This window comes from Empidonax traillii, unplaced genomic scaffold, assembly GCF_003031625.1.
Source record: "Empidonax traillii isolate 1590-97213 ecotype Southwest subspecies unplaced genomic scaffold, ASM303162v1 scaffold90:size2128546, whole genome shotgun sequence".
NCBI classification, from domain to species: domain Eukaryota; kingdom Metazoa; phylum Chordata; class Aves; order Passeriformes; family Tyrannidae; genus Empidonax; species Empidonax traillii.
The window spans coordinates 655649-677035 of NW_020955283.1; the positions used below are offsets into that span (position 1 = coordinate 655649).

Consider the following 21387-nt stretch of genomic DNA (forward strand, 5'->3'; position numbering starts at 1 on the left):
GTTGTGCAAGTCATCCAAATAAGAGCTGTCAGAAGTGTTGTACGACAGAGGACTATTGTATATGTTTGCCAGTGGCCTTATGGAAGATGGTTATAAATGTTTGCTGTGTTTGTGCCTGTGTTTATACAGAGAATGGGCAAGGGGGAATCTTTCTTTGTTGACAAGCTGACTTTTCAAGTCTAATGAAAATTAATAGATCTTGGATGGTGAGAGAAACTGTAGATACCTACAGAATATATATCTATTTATTTATATATTTATTTATAGAGAGTAATGTAGCAATTTGTAGTAAGTAGTGTCACCAAAATAATCTTTTAATTGGAAACAGGTGTAACATTTTGTTGTAAAGTGTGGGTTCTCTATTCATTTCCAATTATAAAATCCTCTTGACTTTAGACTTAAGAATGTACTTGATGTTCAAAGTCACTGACAGAAGCTGAGTAATTTTTGGCCTTAGATCTGGGACAACTTCCACACCAGAAGAGCAAGGGTTGCTTTTCACGTTAGCTGTAAGTAGCAACTTTGTTTGTTGAGAATTTTAACTAAATCCCTTGGGGATGAGATGAGGAAGGTGGCAAAGGGAGAAATACTTTAACAAACAAAGTGAAGACACTTGAATACTCTAGAAAAACTTGGGATAGATAGGTGAGGTGAGTAAATGAGACAATGCCTTCTTGTCACCAGTGGGGAGTGTGTGTGTATTCAAATGCAAACTCAATCTGGTTATTCTGAATATTTGATATCCCTGATTTCCCTCATTTTTAGTATATTTTTAGTCTGTTCTTACCATGAGTGTTCTCTCTGTGCATAACACACATTAATGGGTTAATAGAGCATTGACATTATTTATGGTGAGGGTAGCCAGGGTAGACACAGTAGTGGAGAATTTGAAACCAAGTACATGAACAGCTCTTCGGGGATTATTTGGTTGGCTGATACTTGCCCACACATGCTCGAGGGAGGAGAAGAAAGCTCTTTCTTCAGGTTTGTACTCCCTCTTCCCTTGCCCTCAGTTGTTGATGTGCATTCTTCCTGCCAGAGCCTGGAGTCCCTTTTAGCCTTGCAAACATTTGGTTTGTTATTTAGCAGAGTGTGAGCCTGCTAAGTGGAGGGACAGGAATAGTACTGAGCAAGGAGCCTCCATGGCGCAGCCTCTGTTGGAATAGAAGCGTTCTTAGTTTGACATGAGCATATAAATTACAAGTTCACAGGGTCAATCCAAATATAATGTGGAATTTAGTCCACTCTTATCTCCTGTGTATTTGAAGTACATGAGAGCATTAATAAATTGTTTTTATAGCACAAGATCTGTGCAGTGCTCTGCAATCTGACAAAATACTCCATCTTTTCTTAGAAGTACTTACAAATCAATGGAATGGAAGTGTCAAAGACATCTCTTTGGGAAGCAGGTTCTTTAATACCACTTCACACGTTGACATTATTTCTTTTTAAAATATTGTGTTAAAGAAGTTGTGAGAAATCCCTTGACTTCTGTGTTTAACATCTTTATAAATGTACTCTGAGATTTATTGCCTGGTCGGTTCAATCAAGAGAATTCTTACAGAGAAAGACATCTGCAGATGCCTACACAACTATAAGTATAAAAACTTCTGAACTTTTTTAATCTTTGGAAAGCACAGTAAAGAATTTTTTTTATATAATTTTCTCCAAATGTTAACAAAAGCAATAATTCAGTATTTGCTGTCTGAAATAGTCCCTAAATGGCAAATTTGTAATGGGAAGTAGATTCCAAGTAATTCCAGCTTCAGAATTTTCACCCTTTGAATCATTTTTTATGTGAAAAACAGTTCTTGCTCCAAATAAGTAATAGAACTAGATAGCAGAAGTATAATGCTGTCTTACGAATGAGAATTTATGGTATGGAGAGTCCTAGGAGATTTCTGGCAGACCTGAGACTGGACTGTTAAATCTCATAAATCTCATTCAAAATCAAACTTTTACTTCTTGCCCATTATTATTTCTGTAGGATCACAGTCTTTCAAAATTGTGGCCAAAAAAAGGAAGAGGGGGCAAATCTGTACTGTTAAAAACAAGCTTTCTAAAACACTTCTGCTGTCTGGGAAAACTGGTGTTAGAAGATGTCACGGTATGGGGGGGAAAATAATATAATGTATTTTTTTCACTAGTCACAGTCTGTACATACCATTTCCTTCCCCGTTCTTCAGGAACACATGGATCAATGTTCTTATGCTTAGCTGTGTAGACTGCATTGCTGATCACCACTTGGGCATGGCATTCCTGTTTAAGTGCCTTTGTATTTTTTCTTCTGTTACTTTATACAACATATTCCAGTAAGGTGATTTTATTATGTATGAACTATTTACTAAACTTAAGGTTAAAAATTTGTATTACAAGTTCATGGAAAATCTGTATTGTGTAGGTTTGGCTGCTTTATTACAAGGTAGGAGAGTGTGGCTGAGTTTGCAAGGCTTGCAGGGATATTGATTGGGGAGCTGCTCGCAGTCAGGAGGAGCCTGAGCTAAGATGGAGCGTGTGATGAGATAAAGGCTGGGTTAGGAAAGTGATTACGACTCGGGACCTGCTAATCACTGACCTCTGTAGGGATCCTGGAGTTTATCACTAATCTCACTTGCACTTGGCGTTTTCCCGTGTTGCTGCTTCATTGTTCATAGCTGAGTGAGTAATTTGGCTTGGGATGAACAGGAGGAGGGTGCTGCAAGTCCAGCAGCTGCACTTGTTGGCACTGCCTTGTTAAACATCCCCAGTGCAGCCAGCAGCATGCTTGGCACACGACAGCCAGGGACTCTTAAACACCGTCCTGGAGAGAATGGGAGGTCACTGGTTTGAAGCCATTTCTTCAAATTGTGGTGCTTCAGATCTCTGTTTCATTTCCAGGGGTTTTGGTCACAAGTGTTGTAAGGAAAAACGTGTATCGTATGTGTTCACTATATCTGTGTTCATTGTATGTCTTAAAAATGTTAGAGGGACATTGTAGGTATAAGATAAAGACTGAAACTGTGACAGCCTCTATTAATGAGCCTCTATTAATACAGCAATAGAGAAGGAAGAAATTAGTCCTCTGGTGCTGTGGGAAATATATGGATATATTGTAAAAATTTTTATGGCTGTATGTGTCAGTCAGTCTTGCCTCAAAGAAGAAAGCAATACACAAAATCCTAAGAGCAGGGCTGGTTTTGTGTTTGATTAGAACATAATTTTATTACACTGTAGTGAATATTTACCGAATAAGAATTTTTAACGCCAACAGAATTTTAAAAAATAAAGAATAGACCTGTAAGGATCTTATTCTATAAACTTTGTGTACTTTCTACTTTGTAATAAGTTGGAAAATGATATTGATGAGTAGAAAAATGTTTACTTAGCATGTTTTTCTTGCATCATTTGTATGTGCCTGTCAGTGTAGCTTGTGCAGCTTGTTCCTTGTTATATTGGATGTGCATATGAGAAATTATTTGGATGTATTAATTCTATGGGTAACAAAGACACACACTTTTCTGGATGTGGGGGGGGGGGGAGAGAGCAGTATGAAAATTGATTTCTAGTCAAATTACTAACACCAATTTAATAACTTGAAAAGAAAACAAAATCTCAAAGATGTCAACCATGTTTAGTTATGAGCTGACTTTTGGGTAGGCTGTCTGTATGGTTAACAGTGTTGTCAGTGATGAAATGGTGATTAGGAACTGTAAAAACATGCTTCAAGATTCACTGAAAGCAGATTCTCTGTGCAAGTAGGGCAGACATACTTCATGTCTGACAAACAGAGCAGCTGCCAGCTGTGGTCACTGTGGATTCATACTGGGAGACAAACATGGCCTCGTTCAAAAATGCTGTTGCTTTGCATATTGCCGTCCAAACAAATCCTTAGCAATGCTCAGAAAGCTCTTCAGTCTGCAAAGGGTTAATTCTGTGGGAATTGAAGTAATTTTTTGGAGAGTTCTGTCATCTTCTCAGAAGCCAAGCATTATCTAGAAGCAGTGGGAAAGGGCTGTATTACCACTGGCAGGCATTTATAGCACATTCACTGAAGTAGTCCTCAGCTGAGCTAATGTAGTGCTGTTTTCAGCTCACTATCACTTTGCATCTTGCTGTTTCAGTGTGTTCTGTGTTAGGAGTATTTAGGCTGCACAGCTGTTGTACACACAGATATTATGGAAGACAATTCCTCGTGTGGTATTCCAAATCTATATGAAGTTGTGAGTGTATCACATTTGGACAAGTGATTGCAAGAGAAAAATAACGATTTACTAAATGCCTATTAATGTTTGAATTGGTGTCAAGGTTTTAAATTTATACAGTTGGGAAATACTTGTGGTTCAAAATGGCTGGTGGGATTTTCTTGGTTAGGCTTCTTTTAACTCCATAGTCCTTGGACTTTAGGCCTCTTAGGTAGCAATTAGGTTGTTGATGAAAACCCATGAAACTTCCAAACAAAACCCCCAAACCAACAAAACACACTAATTCCAAGTTATTAAAAGGTTCAAGTGCCTTGTGAGTTGACCTGTGGCAGATGTAAGATTTTTGTATATAACCCACTCAATTATTTTAAATGCCCATTCCTTTATTCCAGCTCTGGTTTGAATACAAAGCTCTGGTATATAGAGCCACTGGTATGTAACCTGAAGAGAAGTTTACCACGATGCTACTTTGTAAGCAAGGCATAGATTTTGCTTCTAAAATGATAGCAGGTAACTTTTAAAATGTGAGTCAGGAGGAAGGTGATAAAGGTGAGCAGGAGGCTGGTGACTCCCAACAGCCTTGCAGAGGAAGCCTTCCTGCACAGGTCTGATGCCAAGTGTTCAGGCTGGGAAAACTGGCCAGAGTTGCTTTACTTCTCATGAATATTGTGTGAAAATAAAATTAGTTCTAATGAGGAAATAAATTTCATCTGGGCATGTACTTTACCTTCCTGGCTGGTATATCAACACACTACCTTATAGCAGTGTCTACACAAACCTGCTCAAGTGAAAGCATTCAGAGGATTTTGTCATTTAATAGTGTTTTTGCAAACTCCTCTTCCTTCTTCCAGTTAATATTGGGTGCCCTAATGAGTTTCCTTACATCCCCATTAATGTTTCTGAATTTCCAACTGTAATGAAAAAGGGACTAATGCCATCTGTGCAGTGAGCACTGAGACAAGAACTGAGAGAGGGTATAAAACACTCAGTAGCAAACCCTGTGGGGTAAACCTGCAAGACATTTCAGGGTCTGCTTTGACTCTCACTCTCATGTATTTTTAAAGTTTGTGTACTCATAAGCACAAGGATTCCAGTTTTTACAGTAACCTCTACATTTTTATGCTCTTCTGTCAATCTATAGAGTCTGAATAATTAAGAAAGCAAAAAAGCACTAAAGGAATTCTGCTTTGGTGTATTGGGCCATGTATTTGAACTTTTTTGGATGCCAGAGACTGCCCATGCACTCATCAGAGACTATGTGTGGGACCTACCTGTTTGTTAAACCACTGAGTGTCATCTTCTCAAACTCGGCATTACCCGCCTTTCAAGTACTTGACTCACTCACTGCATGAAGTATTGCTTAGTATTTTCTCTTTCTATTGACAAGTAAACATTACCTGTGACATTTGCTTACAAGGCTTTAAAGAATGAGAATAACGCTGTGCCTGGCCTGGAGCCCTGAGGTGTGTTGAAGTGACAACAGGCCCTTTGAAGTCTGTGCTCCTTCACTTTTCCATTGTGCTGTGCTATGGCCAGACAGCACAAAGCTGGGAAATCTTTGGGATGGATCCTCAGTGAAGCTCGAGGGGCTTCAGTGGTGCCCAGTAGATGTGCTGTAATGGTGCTGGGAATCACTCACCTCTCTGTCCCATCCTTGTGCTGCTGCCAGCACTGCTTCAGTGCTGCACCAGGGACCACAGCACGAGAGAGCCCCGGAGGCAGGAGTTGGGTGTGGGCTCTGTGTGTTGCTGTGGTGTGTGCCTGTGAAATCTCGTTTAAAACACGTGCCTTGAACACTGTGACACTGTTGCAGGTTTGAGAGGGGTATCTGTGTGCTTGCACTGGGAATGTGTTTGGAAGACTGTGAAAGGCACGCTCTTGTACTTGATCCTAGGTTGCTTTCCAATTCCTTCATTGAAAAGCTGAGCCATTTGAACACAGGTTAAATGTTAATTTACTCCAGCTCTAATTTTTGATAAATACTTGGGCAGTGCAGCATCAGGAAGCCTTGACTTTTCTCGATCATTTCTTACAACCAAATTTACTACAGATTAGACATTCTAGTAAGCTTTTTTCCTTTAGTGTGAACCTGCCAAACTTAGAAATTATGACATTTAAATAACATGATTTTATGCATTCTTGTCTAAGAATTTCTTGCTTGCTGCACAAACCATACTTTAAATCATAATTTTTCTAGCCTCTGTAATTGACTCTTGTACAAATATTTGTTTTAAAGCCTGCCTGGAATACTGCATAGTTCAGTCGCAGTTGTTTATCATGTGGTATGAGATTCTCATTTTCTGGAAAGAAAATGCTGAGTCTGGTTTAATATGAACAGCATGATTCATCCTACTACTTATAATTTTGCACACTAGGTATTTTATTTGCTTGGTGCTCGATAGTTGTGAGAGGCAAATTGCTTCAGCAGAAAAATGTTAACTTTTTCCTCCCTTTGTTACAGCAGGGCTACCATTTTTCAAGCAAACTATTCTTGACCAGACTACCTGTAGTTATCAAAGATGATAATCTTGCAGAGATGTTGTTCCAAGAGATTCAAACTTCCTCTTCCTCCCTGCTTACATAAGATGCACTTTTTAAATGAACAATAAGCATACTTTAGTTTTTCCTCTTACCAAATGGCATTTAGGGATTTTCAGTAGTAAGAGAGAAAATCAGAAAGAGCAAAGGCAGTTCTGTTCTAGAAGTGCAATAGCATGGAGCTGTTTATCACTGAAATGGGAATATGTAAGAAGGGCTGCTTTTTCTTCTTATGAGGACTGAATAACACAGACATGGCTTAGAAAAGGGAATGCCTAGCTGGGTAGGATAGCATTCATTTAAAAATAAGTAGGTATCATGATTTATTAATGCTTACCTTTGGATAAGACTCTCAGTGGTGTTACAGGGTGTTTCTGAGTTCCACCTGTGTCATAAGTGGGGCAGGCACATGCACTTGGTGTTTTCTGTTATGCACATACTGGATCACTCTCCCGTGCTTGGCATTGTTCAGCAGGCTTGTATTCAAGATTTTTAAAAAACTGTTGATTGCTAAACTTCCAAGCTCTGTTGGAGAACTTTCACAGTGAGTTTTAATATCCAAACAGGCCACTTTGGTGGCATATCTAACAGCTAAGCACTAAGTAGTTTTCCTGGGATTGTTAAATGCAATGTCTTGTGACCTCAGACAGCAATATCAGAAGTCAGCTCTGCAGGAGCCACTGTGTTCTGTAGGTGCCTATATGGCAGAAGAGAGAGATCTGTTTTACTGTCCTGACCCACTTGTATTGCTTCCTTTTTGTACTGATCTGTACATGAGACAAAAAGATTTCTAAGGATTTAGGGGTGAGTGTCAAGAGCTGAATGATTCAGCTCTTGGTGTGAGTTTCCCTATTCTGAATTGGTTTTATTTACTTTTCATGGGGTTTTATTTTACTGCTCAGTGTATCTGTGGCCTAAGGTGGATACCAGCTAAGTGCTGGTTTCGTGTAGAAAGACGAGATGTCTAAAGTGTCTGTACTGTTGCTCATTGATAATGGAAATGAAAATGGACCTTTGCCCTTTTTATTTAAACATACTGAATAGGCATATTTTATAGTATCTGACTGGTTATTTAAGGAATTTAATTAGGTAAGTATGTCATCTCTTCCTGTAGTGCTATTGGAGTGTGTTAAACACAGATGTATAAAAACCTGCTTTTATTCATGAGACTCAATGTTTGTAAATTTACTATGATGCTAATAGATTTTCTCAATTGCATATATAAGGACAACTGATGCAGATATCTAGCAGATTGCAAAAATGACCTAATTTCAAATGCCTTTCTTTTATAGGAAAAGCCTCAGACAGAGGTCCATTTCCATTGTATGGGAGAGATACAGGCTTGCCAGGCTGTCAGGTACGTACGGTGATGATCGAAAGCAAATGCAATAAGCTGAGCTAAAATGTAGTTTAAGCCACCAAACGTAATAAACAGGAATGTATTCCACAGTTTGCAGAATAAATTTTCTGTGTTCTCTGTGGTCAGATTGCAGATTGCCCTGTACTTACATACACCCACTTAGAGGAGGTAGTTCTGCTGTGTGCGAGTGGCATTGGTTCTGTAGCTCAGGTTTTGAGTAAAAGGGAGGTGGTTGCAGGTCTGAACATCCTGAGTTTAATTTAATAGCTAGGTTTCTCAGTGTGTACACTGTATTGCTTTGTCATTTTTATGATGTGATTTTTAATTACAAAACCTTTCTTTTTATGTCTGTAAATCTTCATTTTAGAGTGACGATTTCTTCCACATTATTTCTAATGAGCCACACTAAGAATATTCTGATCATTGTTTAAAAGTCTGTTTTGAATGTACAGGAAGTTTGACTGTTTAAAGTATAATTAGCATTTGATTACATTCAGTATCTGTTGATAAAGATTTAAATAACTAATATATTATGTTTATAGTTCTAAGAAATTAATTTGTGCTTATTTTCTCAAAGAGGAGTCCTCTTTTAATTTTACTAAGTAAAATTACTAAGTAGACTATTGGCTTTGAACTGATATTTTCAGGAATGTCTTTCTTCTGGAGGATAAAACTTGGCATAGGAGTTTGCCATCTTGACTTTTAGTGTTTTACCTGGTAGTTTGGGAAGTGGGAATGGGCAGCACCACGTGGCAGTGCTTCCCCTATGAAGAAAGGATCATTCTCACAGCCTTTACTACTTCTCTGCAACACAGATGTGGCAAACAAAGACCTGTTTGTACCTCATGGGTGAGCTTTCAGGAATGTTCTCCCCAAATGCAGTAATACCTCTTTACGTTAATCATGGGCTTGCCATTAGTGCCAGTCTAGCCAGTAAAACATTGGATTAGTGTTACTGCAATCGTCCAAATAACTCTGGATGCGCTGTACTTCAGTATAATAACTTAAACTTGACATTAGTTTTGAAGCAAATTAATTTCCACGTAACTATTTCATTAAGTTAATGCTTTACTTTGTGGTAATGAGTGTAATTTCTGTTGTTTGGTTTCTCAAAAAGGAGAAAAATCCTTTTATATCTACGTATTTATAATTGTTTCTATCTAATATCATTTAACATCAATTTTTTGCACGTAGCTGTTTTGAACCCAAAACCTTAATACATATTAATACTTTTAATGCATATTTTAATAACTTTTTTCTTTTAACATCACCTTTAGTTCTCTTTATACCTTTGCACTTTTAGTTCTGTTTATCTCTTTGATGAGTTTCCTACTCTTTCCTCTCTCACAGTTTTTTCTTTCCCTAAAGTTTTTTAGTATACATCTTTATATATGGGAGTAATGTTTTTGTAGGTAAATCTGGTCTGTTTTTATATTCAGGATAATAGAAAATTATCACAGGGCTAACTTTCAGTTTAATTTTAATTTAAATTAATGTAAGAAGTTACAGTTTGTGCTTTAATTTGGTCTTATCAGATAAATCAGTGTTTAAAATCATATGTTAACTTGAAATGTGGTGGGATTCTCAACCTTTTTTGGATTTTTTTTATGTTTTCCATAAATGCATGGTAGTTCTTGACATACAGTTCTCATTGTAACTACAATATTTGAAAGCTGTCCTAGAGAAGGTCAAAAGTGATCATGAGAGGTCATAACAATCCAGATGAAGAATCAGTTGCATTGTCCCTGACGTGCTCATGGAGTCAGTTCTTAAAGATGTCTGGAGGTGGAGGAGACTGTGACCACACTGGGTTTTGGTTTCCATTATTTAAACGTACTTACTCTTTAAAAGTTTCCCGGATGCTTTATCTAAATATTGTAAATAAAGCAGCCAACTCTTGTCTTACAAACAGTGCCCACAGAGAAGAATCTGTTCTCTGTTAAGTCTGTAGAGGCTGGAAATCCACTGGATGATTAAGATGATAAGGAGCCCCTAGAAAAGATAAGACATAAATAGAGTTAATTTTCACATGGGTGTGTATAGTGCCCATGTACAGGTATATTTTAATAGTGGATATGTAACGGGGTCTATCTCAGATTTAAATATTAATAGAAAATTTTATACTCTACTCTAAATGTTCTGAATGTAGGTTCAGAACCCCAGGAAATTGCAGTGTTTTAAACTAGGTCAGGTACCTCATCTAAGACCTGACCACCATGGCAAAAAGAAATTTCCTGGATCTTTCTGACAGTATTGTGATGTTTGGGTTTGTGGGGTTTTTTTGGTTGTTGTTGTTGTTGTTTTTTTTTGTTTGTTTTTTTTTTTTTTGTTTGTTTGGTTGTTTTTTTTTTTTTTTTTTTTTTTTTTTTTTTTTTTTTTTTTTTTTTTTTTTTTTTTTTTTTTTTTTTTTCTGTATGGCATTTACCTTTTTCCCTAACAAATATCCAGTCTCTGATGCCTGTTTGAATCATGGTGATCTAAAATTTCCCAATATGATAATGCTGGCTGGCTTGTCATTCCTCACCCTGTATTTTTCAGTTCTACCGTCTCCAAATTTGTGAGTGCAATTTTGAATTCCAGGCTTGCACCGCATTTGGAGATCCTTATGGGTTATTTGTTTTGTGAATTTAGTAAATGTAGTCTTCGTTTTTCATCCAAGTCACTAATTAAGAGGTGGAATGATGCCCAAAACAGATGCCTGCAAAGTCTCAGTTAATGCATTCACCCACTGCTGATCATGAACTCTTAGCTGTTTTTTAATCAGCTGTGCTCTGTATTCAGCACTAGTTTTAGTTGTCCTTGATTCCTCAGTTCACCTGTGAAATGCAAAAGTAGTAAAATCCATATTAAAACATCTCTTATGTAATCTGAGAAGGAAATGAGATTGGTTTTACATAGTTTATTCCAGCTGAATCTGAATCTCTTCTTCATTATCTTCTGACATTTGCAGTCTATTTCTTCCAGTATTCTTCAAAAAAAGGAAATTTAAATTGTTGAGGAATTACAAGCCACTGCTTTTCTTCCTCTCTCAAACCAGCCAACCCCCTTCTTTTTTAATCTCTGCACTCTCTCCAAACCATGGGTTTCTCAAAGACAGTGGCTAAAGTTTCTGAAATGGCAAGAATGGCAAGAGCAAGTTGATCTTCTGAGTATGTCATTGGGTACAGATTAATTGAAAATACCTACCTTCTCCAAGTACTCTCTAACCTGTCCTTCTCCTCCCACAGTTCTTTCCATATGTCACTGGTGTAAATTGTTTCAATAACCTGGTGGGGGTGTGTGATGAGTTTTAATTTTTACTGCCTGTTGAGTTTACAGAGGGCTGGAATGAAAATTTTCAAGACCACTGTAAACTGCAATATTTAAGACTCTTAGTCTCACTTCTCACCTTTTACTGAAAATAATCTAAGCAGTGATCTGCAGGGACTGTTGGCTACCTACAGGCTTTATATTTAGGCTGTAGGAGTTGAAGTGTGATTGATTTTCAGCGTAACTTAAGAGTCTGAGCAACTTAGGTAATGCACTGTGATTCAGATATAACATTTAGTCACAAGAATGTAAATGTGGCTAATTTATGAATATTTGTTTAACAGGAAGTGCAGATTTTCAGGTTTTCTTCCCATCAGGTGTTTAAAGCAAGCCAAAAAGGAGCATCTAAGAGTATGTAGGCTAAGTGGATGGATAAGATGACAAATCAAGGCTTATGCAGAGCTGGTTGAGATGACTATCAAAAACTTCTGCCTGGTTAAAGAAATGACAGCTCTTAGATGAAATATGAAAACTCTGTTTTGCTGTCAGAATGAAATGCAATGCTACATGACTTGACACAAAGTCTCTATTTGTGTCTTTGAGTTGGAGGGAGGGTGGTGGTTTGTGATGTTTGTGGGGGATTCCGCAATTGCTGTTGGCCTTGTAATTGCAGATTTAGGAAGGGCATCTTTCCACAAATCTTAAATGAGGTAAAGATTAAGCTTTCAGAAAGCTTCTTGTATTAAAAGATTTTCTCCACATTTGTGTGATCAAGTACTGAAAGCTGTTGCTTATGTAAAGGAAACAAGATCAGACCTCAGGCACTGAATGCACGACTCCCATTTCCAGGATCATCAAAAGGTACCCAGCTGTCCCTGCTCATGGCTCTGACAGGTCTGAGCTCGAAGAAAGCCAGGAATCTGCACTATTTCCAAAGTGAAATGGAGATAAATGTGCAGTACATGTGTAGCTGTTACACTAATTCTTCTAATTGTTTCTGTGGCTCTTCACAGAGGCGAACTTTATCCCCAGGAGCCTGTGAGGGCCCTGGATAATTGATGGAGATGGGGGGGCTGCTCCTTTTACCTCCCAGTGCCTGTTCTTGTGTGCCTGGCACAGTCTCTCCCCGCTGGCATCACTGGGCTCAAGATGGTAAAAATTGTTGGTGACTATCCCCTTAACATTCTGTTTTCATTCTAAACAATCATGCATGAAAAATAGACACTATGGATTTTCTGCCATGTGAAGATAACACATTTACTCTCCTTTCATAATCCTTTCAAGTCTGCATACTATCCCCTGTGTGGGACAGGAGATAAAATCAACTCCTGAATGTAATGGATGCTGGGCAAGAACTTCACAGGCATTCAGCATTTCTGGTTTAAAGGGTAGTCTTTCTATAAAGAGATATGTCTTAATTAATTTTTCTGACTCTCTCATCTCTGTTCTACATGGTGATGGGACACTGGAAAAGTTACAAAATCCATACAGGGAAAGCTTTGATGGTAACTCTGTAGTACACGTGAATGCTGGAGGGACCTGTGGACTGGTTATACTAAATACATTTCACTTAGACTATGTACAATTATATATGTGTAATTCTGTATAAAATATCTACTACTCTATAGTCATGATATATACACATATAGTACTACATAGAGAGTATGTGAAGAATCTATATGATAAACTGTACACTACATATATTTTATGTAGTGGCAGATAGATTTTTGAACTCCTTTATGCTGCTATTGTTATATAAGGTTTGCGTATATTGGTAAAAAATAAGGCTCCTTCAGAATCTTAATTTTTTTAGATAAAAAAAAATCCAGTAGAAAGACGGCCCATCCATATTTCCAGTAATATTGCTGCACCATTTTTCCTTCAATAGCCATCAACTCTGCTGTTGCCCTGAAGTTAATGGGAGGTGACTCATTTAGCAACATGTTATTACATCACTGCAACATAATGTAAGGCACATCAGGCATTATTAAATTAGCCTGAATTTTGCAATATGACAGTAAGATTTTATGCACATTAGCACCACACTTAGTGCTCCTCATGGGAATATACTTCAAGTCAACATACATGATTTCAGACAGCTTTTCTGAATTTACCAATTTCTCCTTTTTTTTTACAATTTAACGTGGAATTTTAAAAGTTTGTATCTTGTCTGCGAATTTGATATTAAAGAATGGAATTATAGCATGAAAACCTGTATTTATTAGTTGTTACATCCTTCACAGACTAAGAAGTTTGGGAATGTTTTTGTGAAAAAAAAATTGTTTCTTAACAAACACTTTAAAAACTTTTGAAATAAACCCCAAAAATGCCTTTAGCACCAATTTCTTGGGCAATTTAACAAACGATCACTTTAGCAAAAGAAACGTTTGTAAGTGCATGTTACTTTGCCTTTGCATAGTCAGTAATTTGGCTCTTTAAAATTTAAAGTGACTTTAGAGCAGTTTGAGCAGAATTCAAATGGGCAATGTTGGGGCAAGTATCATCTCAGAGTACGCTCTCTAACAGCCATCTCAAAGGCTAAGGAAGTATGATAAGGGTACAATTCCAGAAGTTTGAGCTGTGTAGGGAGAACAAAAAACTTTCCTCATATTGTGCATGGGCAAAAACGGCAACTTTTTTTGGTGTTACTTGGTAGGGAGTTGAGGATTAGTCAAGCAAAAGTGAAAACAAGTTATCTGTAGTAGGATCTAGATACCAGCTTAATGCATAGAGGAAAATTTAATGGAACTAAATAGCACCCACCTAAAAGTATTTTTAATACGTTCATAAACTGTGTAATTGTAAGGTGCTTGTAGAGTGTAATGAAGATTACCTGATTTTAATTTTTTAGTAAAGCATCAGGTAACAGCTGGAAGAATAAACAGACAAAAATGTGAGCGTTAGGAGGTGAGAGTGTATCAAAATGTATGTGGGAAGCAGAAATGAGATTTACTGACAAAAATGGCCAAGTCAAGAACAGTATGAAAAATGTAATTGGAAATACAAGTTTTGTAAGAACAAAAAACTTGGAAGTGACAAGAGTGAAAGAAATGAATGACTGTGAATAGTGGGGCAGGGCGGTGTTTTAGTGGTATCCGACAGCTGGGATGTTACTTGGAATGCAAGAGTGAGAGTAGAAAAAGGTGTTTGTGGCACATTGTGTTTTAAAATGTGGCTGTTCTTTAAATGGGTTTGGAAGCATCCAAATAAATCTTTCTGCAGGTGCAGCCCCCAAGAGCTGCATTCTTCAGTTGCTCCAAGGATGTTCACTGAGGTTTCTATTTAACAGAGTCTATTAAGCAGCAACAAGAAAGCTCTTCCTCCTCACTGCAGGTGTATGTTTGAAGATGCTTTAGATGGATCTTTCCAATGAGGCAGAAAATTATATGAGATTCTGGACCTTTCCTCTCTGTGGGGCCTTAGAAAGATGACAGGCAGTGGCACCGGTTACTTTTCCTCCTCACATAGTTTTAGCAGCAGTTTAGAGAACATGATGTCTATTTAAATCTGAGTAGCACTGAGTTATGGAAGTATAAAAAATTTTAAGGCTTGTACACGTGTGGGATTTTTAATATGAATATAACTTTAAAGCTGACAAACTGATTTTATTTGGTAAATTTTCTCTTTTTAATCTCCTCTTCTCTGACACTTTTGATATCAGGTGTCTCCCCAAAGCAGATTTTTACAGCTGAGCTCTCAATCTCTAAGAAATGCAGCTGCCGAAGGAAAGGCTGACAGGATGTTAACTGAAGCAGTGACTCCGGGTTCTGCCAGCTGATACCATCTGAAAGGATTGCGATGGGGAGAGGGATATATAGTTTAAGGGCAGATGGAACGCCAGAACTTCAGTTTGTCTTGCTTCATTTTACTTCTCAAGTCGAATCAAGCGATATTAACTTTCTCTTGATCGTGATTTATTAGAAATTAATTACTTATTGTGCTATTGGGAAAATATCTCGTGTCTCTCAGCAGATAAGGAGCCTGCAGAACCTTTTTAGAAAGTAAAAATGTGCTGGGCACAGGCTAGATTTCTTTTTTTCGGTATCAAGCTGGAGGTGACCACCTGAAGTTAATCAGGGAAGACATTCCCCCCGGACTGAAGCGGGTAGCAGGTGTTAGGAATTCGTTCTAGTTGGAGGAGGGATGCTATTTATAAAGGGGGAGCAGTTCTGCAAGGAATCATTTTGAATGTCTTACCAGACAAACTGTTCCTTGTCTTTGCTCTTCTTTCTCATGCTGCTTAGGTTTGGCAAATTTTCTTGCCACGTTTATTTTTTGATTGTGTTTGGTTGTATTTAAGGTTATGAATATCCTGTAAATCAGTATATAGTATCTTGCATGCTGCTGCCTGAGGAAGTAAAAAGCACGTTACACCATGGAGTGCAGATATCATTTCTTTGGTGAATTACTATTTGTGTCCAGCTAATCTGACTGCCTCAGAGCTGGGTGCTTCTCAATTACAAATTTATGGTATTAGTGGAGGATGGGGAAAGTATTAGCTGAGTTCTGTCCTCCCAGCCATGCCTGTCCATCTGAATGAGCTGGATTCCCCTTTGGATTTTCTTGAAGTGTTTATTCCTTTTGTCTGTAACTACTCTAGTGTGTTAAACCCCCATTTACCTTCCTCTCTGACTTCATAGGAGATAAAGTCCCTTCCTAAACTTCACATCTGCACAAATAACTGCTCTCAAAAAGAATACAGACCATGAGTAGAATTGGGAAGAAGGAGATGAGTGGTGTAGGGAACCTGCAACTTTGCTTCCTGGGATGAGATGGGATGGGGTGGGCTGGGAGAGACTCCAGCTTAGGCAGGCAGGGATGAAAAGAAGCACAAGACTAATTTTGATTCCTCTTTTGTGGAGCTAAACCATCCAACTTGCTTTAATTTCTGTTGTGCTGTGGAGTGTTTTTCAAGATGCTAGTGCTCCTGATGGCACAGGTTTCTGAAGAGCAGGGAGAAGGATAACAATTATTAGGGAGATAGGATGGGAGCCTGAGATACTTCCTGGGCGTGTCTATCCATTTCTTAGCACCCTGGTATTGAACTGAGCTCATATCATATGTGACAACATATGGGCCCTCCATGTTAAGTCCTCACAATTATCTGGTTGCTGTATTAATGAACCCTCATCACGTTACACATTTTCTGACTTGCTGCTTAAGAGCAATAGAGATTTTCCTCTTGGTTATGTGGGAGAGATGCACAGACAGCTCCCAGTATGTATACATGAAACATTCTACCAATGGCCTGAAATATTTTTAAATCATTTTGCTGAAGTGCAGAGGGAGAAACAGATGCAAGGATAGTTTGAGCTTTATAATATCCTTTGTAGTCTGACTTCTGTAAATTAGATTTAATGTCAAGTCTTTTATTATGATGTTGACTCCTCATGCTTATATCTTGAAATCATAGAGAAAAGCTGTGAGGCTGGTACCAAAAAAAATTAAAAGTAGATGAAAAAGCCCTCAACAGCTTCTCTTCTACATTTTGGAGTTCTCTGAAAACCTGCTTTTGTATCATCGCAGTAAGGAAGCTGTTCAAATTACTGTTTTCATAATGTAGCGAGAAGATTCAAAGGCAGAGGGAGGGGTGGTTGACCTGTAATCACAATGCTTAGTAATGCCTTCCTCCAATTCAGGCAGCAAGGCGAAAATACCTTGCCCGGGGGGATGAACGGAGACAAGCTGAGCCAGCACAACCTCCGGGATTGGACACCAACATCAGCAGGGGGCTGCTTTAGAAGCGTAAAACAGAATTTGTAGTCCTGCCAATAGGCAGTATCAGTGCAGGGAAGCCAGTATTGCAGAAGAGAAGGAAGGGACTCTTCAAAATATATGTGTTAATCAGGTGCTTTAAAACCCTTTAGATGCAGAAAGAATAGAAAATGTTTCCTTCCCTTCACGTTTAATCTTTACTCTTCTCGCTGCTTAAAAAACCCCACATATGTAATTCTGAATAAACTTCTTTCTTTTCTCTCCTCTGCCCCTGTGCTCAGTCCCAGGATATTTACATATAAACAGAATTTGCCATAGTAGCAGATTCTGCTTAGTACACACATGAATAAGCAGCTCATGGTGATCTGGAAAAGCCTTGGTGTAAGAAGAGAATATACTGATAACTCAATATTCATCAGTGTTAACAATAATTGGAAAGACAGTAAAACTAAATGTTATTTTGTTTATGATGTTGCATCACTTCAGTATTTAGTACCCTAGGTAGCTGGTTTTTAATCCAGTGAGCTAGATTAGCCTGATTACACTGGCAGGATGCAGTTGATGGATGACTGTCATTATCTTCTCAAACCTGCATGATACTTTAGGTATAGGAGATGATAATTAAATTTTCGAGAGACTACATTGAGATTATAAGATCTAAGTATTTTTTTTAAAATGAGGAATATGTTTGCAATTATCAACATGTTGTTAGATGATCCTCTCCTGAGATGTTTTATTAGCAGCCCCTCATTTCCTTTAAATTGATCAAGAAAAAAGCTCAAGTTATCATCTAATACTTTAGATGTTGTTTTGGTTTTCTGATTCTGATATTTTCTTCCTCCAGAAACAGTCCAAAAATGTATTTGATCAAATCTATTGGTAATGGCTTGAAGATGTACAGGTTAGCACAATATATTTAATGAAACCTTTTTTGAGACAAAACACTGGAGAGGATCATAATTAATGCCTCATTTTCTGCCAGTTGCTATTGATTACTCATTCAGAGTCCCTTTGTTCTCAAAATGGTAACACTGTATTTCACATTACTATTTGATGATATTCTCAGGATGAGATTCTTTAACAACATGCTGATAATTGCAAACATATCTCTAAAATTTAAATTTAAAATGAATTTACATCATATGTCAGTGTTTTTCCGAATCCAGCTCCTATTTTGTAGTGCATATTCATCACAGTTTCCAAAGATTGGAGACTTGAGTTAAGTGAAATGCAACACTTTATATCTTAGTTATATTTTTGGCTTAAGCTGCATGACGTGGAACTCGAGTGAATGGTATTTTTGCAGCCCAAACCTCTGTGCTGTGCTAGGATCTCACAGAGCAATTACTTGTGCATGTTTTAATTTTGTGCTAGATTTTCCTTTGGAAACACAGGGGCAAAATATCCAACGTAGCTGTGCGACTTTGCGAGATTAGCAGAGTTTGACTTTTCTGTTTTGTTACGTTCTTTTAAATTGTCTTATGCAAATTGTCCTATAAGGCAATGTGAGACACATTCTGTACGTGCTCTAAGTCATCCAAATCGCTCACTGAGTGAAAGGACATGTACATGGAACTTGTGCTCTACCCAGGGCAACATTTCAAGTTTACAGTAAGGCAAGGAATGCACTTGCCATCTGCTCTGTGTGATTCTGAGAAACGCAGAAATGCCGAGTTAGTCAGTGGCTGTGGCGGGATAATGGAGGGATTTGACTAAGATGGGTGCTGTTGCATTGCATTACTTTGTCAAAGTAGAGTATCCAAGCTCCCAATTTTTAACTAAACACTCCATTGTTGGTTTTGTGTGGTTTTGTTTTTTTGTTTTGTTTTGTTTTTTTTTTTTTTAACCTTTAGACAGTTTTTCTGCTTTAAGCAAGGATAACCTGACTACCAGGACTCAAAGGAAGTTAATGAAAAAAACCAGGAAAAATCAAATCTAGCTGAATCTGTTTGACTACTGAGGAGGTTTTCAAGATCTAAGTTTGCATTGGGAGGTTGCAGCCCTCATTTCACTGCCAAAGCAGCCTGCCTTATTATGCCAGCATAATGGGCCTGTCATAATCAGTTGCATATAATGGGCTAATGCTTTTATTCTCAACCATATTATTCTTTTGATAGAAAATAATGAATAATGTAAAGGCACACAGTTGTATTTGGATGAAACTATTGCATAGTTTGGCTATGGCTGCACTAGGAAAATTTGAGTTCTTAAAGTGTTTGCCAATGTTTGTATTTAAAAAAAAAGAACGTGAACAAGGTTTAGACCAAGAAGCACAAGGCTGACTGCATGTAGCAAATGCATTTTTGAAAAGGTAAAGCTTTGTATGTGTAGTGTATGGAGTGTGTTTGTTAAAACTGTGTATTTTGCAGGATAACTTGGCTTTCCTCTCTACGTATACCCTAAATGCTAGAGAGCTGCAAGGAATATTACACAAGGACATCTGTAGGCCTTTACTTGTCCACATTTTTTTTTTTAATATCAAAGTAAGAAAATTAAAGAAATGTTTACCAACATATTAGAGTTCTGCTGGCTGGTGTCCTAGAAGTTCATTGAAGGCAGAGCAGCGTTTTGGCATCAAATTGTATCTAAAGATTCACAGAGTTGGGCTGAGGAAAAGAAAACTTCCAAATTAGTCAAACTCTTTTTTAACTTTTATTCTTAAATTCTTTGAAAGAATCACTTTAAAAACCATTTTAAAAGAAGTTGGCTGAGCAGCTTTTATTATCTCAGGCATATCATTTTGGTGTAAGCACACGGTTGATTGGCTTGTTAGTTTGAATGGAAGCTGACTCTGCCTGCACCGAAGTACAGCTGTGATGCAAAGTTACTTGTTTTCTGTGACAAAGGTGTGTAAATACACCCCTCACACGAGACATGATTCTTTTTCACCCACCTCACCCTTGCAATGCTTGAATGACTCCTCTGCATTTAATTTTTATGAGAATACTCTTGAGGAAAGTGACCCCTTTAAAGCATTTGTTGGGATAGTGGCCCTGGTGAAAGCCTTTCCTATTTGGGTCAGGCCATGCCATTTTCCCTGAGGCTGCAAAACTGTTCCTTGGTTTCCCTGAAAGGAATAACTGAAAAGTAAACCAGTCATGTTTACCTCTTTTACTCTGTTCTCTTTGGAGTCAAACTTGCTGCATTCTTAGTTGACCATAATAAAACCCTTTTTTTCTTTCATTACTTTTGTTTTAAAGTTGGTTATCGAACACTCATTCCTGAGGGAAAATATTGCTTCAAATAACTTCTTGAAACTAGAAATACACATTATAAAATCCAAAGAGGCAAATTTTGAAGGCTGGTGCCTGTTTATTTACAACAGTAATACAGACAAGGACTCGACAGCGTTGAGGAGAATAACCAGTCATTGATTATTCTTTCGTAATTGGATCCGTGCTTGGCAGATGAGGTTCAGAGTGAGCGCGCAGGTTCTCTGTGGAGAACGCTGCTAACTACATATGTAAGTGATCTGCCTTGTGCAGGGACCTCGGGCACTTAGTCAGGAGAAGCCTAATGCTGATAATACAAAGCTTTTTTGCTATCCTCAGTGGTATTTCTGTATTCCTTTCTTTATCAGGTGCCCTTAGGAAAGGATCAGTCCTAATCAATATTGCTTCTGAATTGGTTCAAACAGGCAAAAAAATCAATGAGCTGAACTAATGACATCTATTTTTATATTGTTTTGGAAGACTGAGAAACAATTATAAAATTTTAAACAGATGCTTCATTTGATTGTGTAAATGGTAGAAAAGCATTGTAGTTTTGCGTTGTTTGTGGTGGGTTTTTTTATTTTTTTCAAATAAAAAATTCTTACTCAAACACAGTATAGATCAGAAAACTTCTTTAGAGAGTATTGCACATCTTGAGATTTACTGGGTATGTACTATATTACTTATACACCAAGTTCATGCTGTTGTAGTAGCTAACCTGCTTTGAAATTCAGGGCCCAGTGAAAATGTCAAGAACTGGAATGCTTAGGACAAGAGCAAGAGTGGCAAATGTCATGAAGTAAAGACTGGAGTTCAAATCTAGAAACGACAAAGATCCTTGCCTTTTGGAATGACTTTGTGGAAATGAACTTAAAAGTTTCTACTGATGGGTTTTTTGATTGGTTGGTTCCTTTTTTAGGTAGTCTCTCCCCCCCCCTCTCCTAATGAGTTGGGGAACAGAGGAACTAAAAATCCTCACATCCCTTTTTCCGGAGGCACCTGTATGGATCTCGTTGTGCTTCCAAAATCCCTGCCAGTGATCAGGTGGAGTTGCTGGGGGATAGCAGGAGGGTTGTCTTTGATGTGAATGGGACACAGCTCCCGGTTGAGTTTGGCAGCAGCTCTGAGGGAG

The 21387-nt window shown here is 37.9% G+C and overlaps 1 protein-coding gene across 11 annotated transcripts in view; it reads left to right on the forward strand.

The window, feature by feature from the left end:
• TCF12 (transcription factor 12) overlaps positions 1–21387 on the forward strand; it is a 162768-nt gene that overhangs the window by 83638 nt on the left and 57743 nt on the right. For all 11 annotated transcript variants that reach the window (XM_027881505.1, XM_027881508.1, XM_027881504.1 and 8 more), the window contains one exon: positions 8012–8076. In XM_027881505.1, the coding sequence (XP_027737306.1) occupies positions 8012–8076 (65 nt within the window). The remainder of the gene's footprint in view (positions 1–8011; positions 8077–21387) is intronic.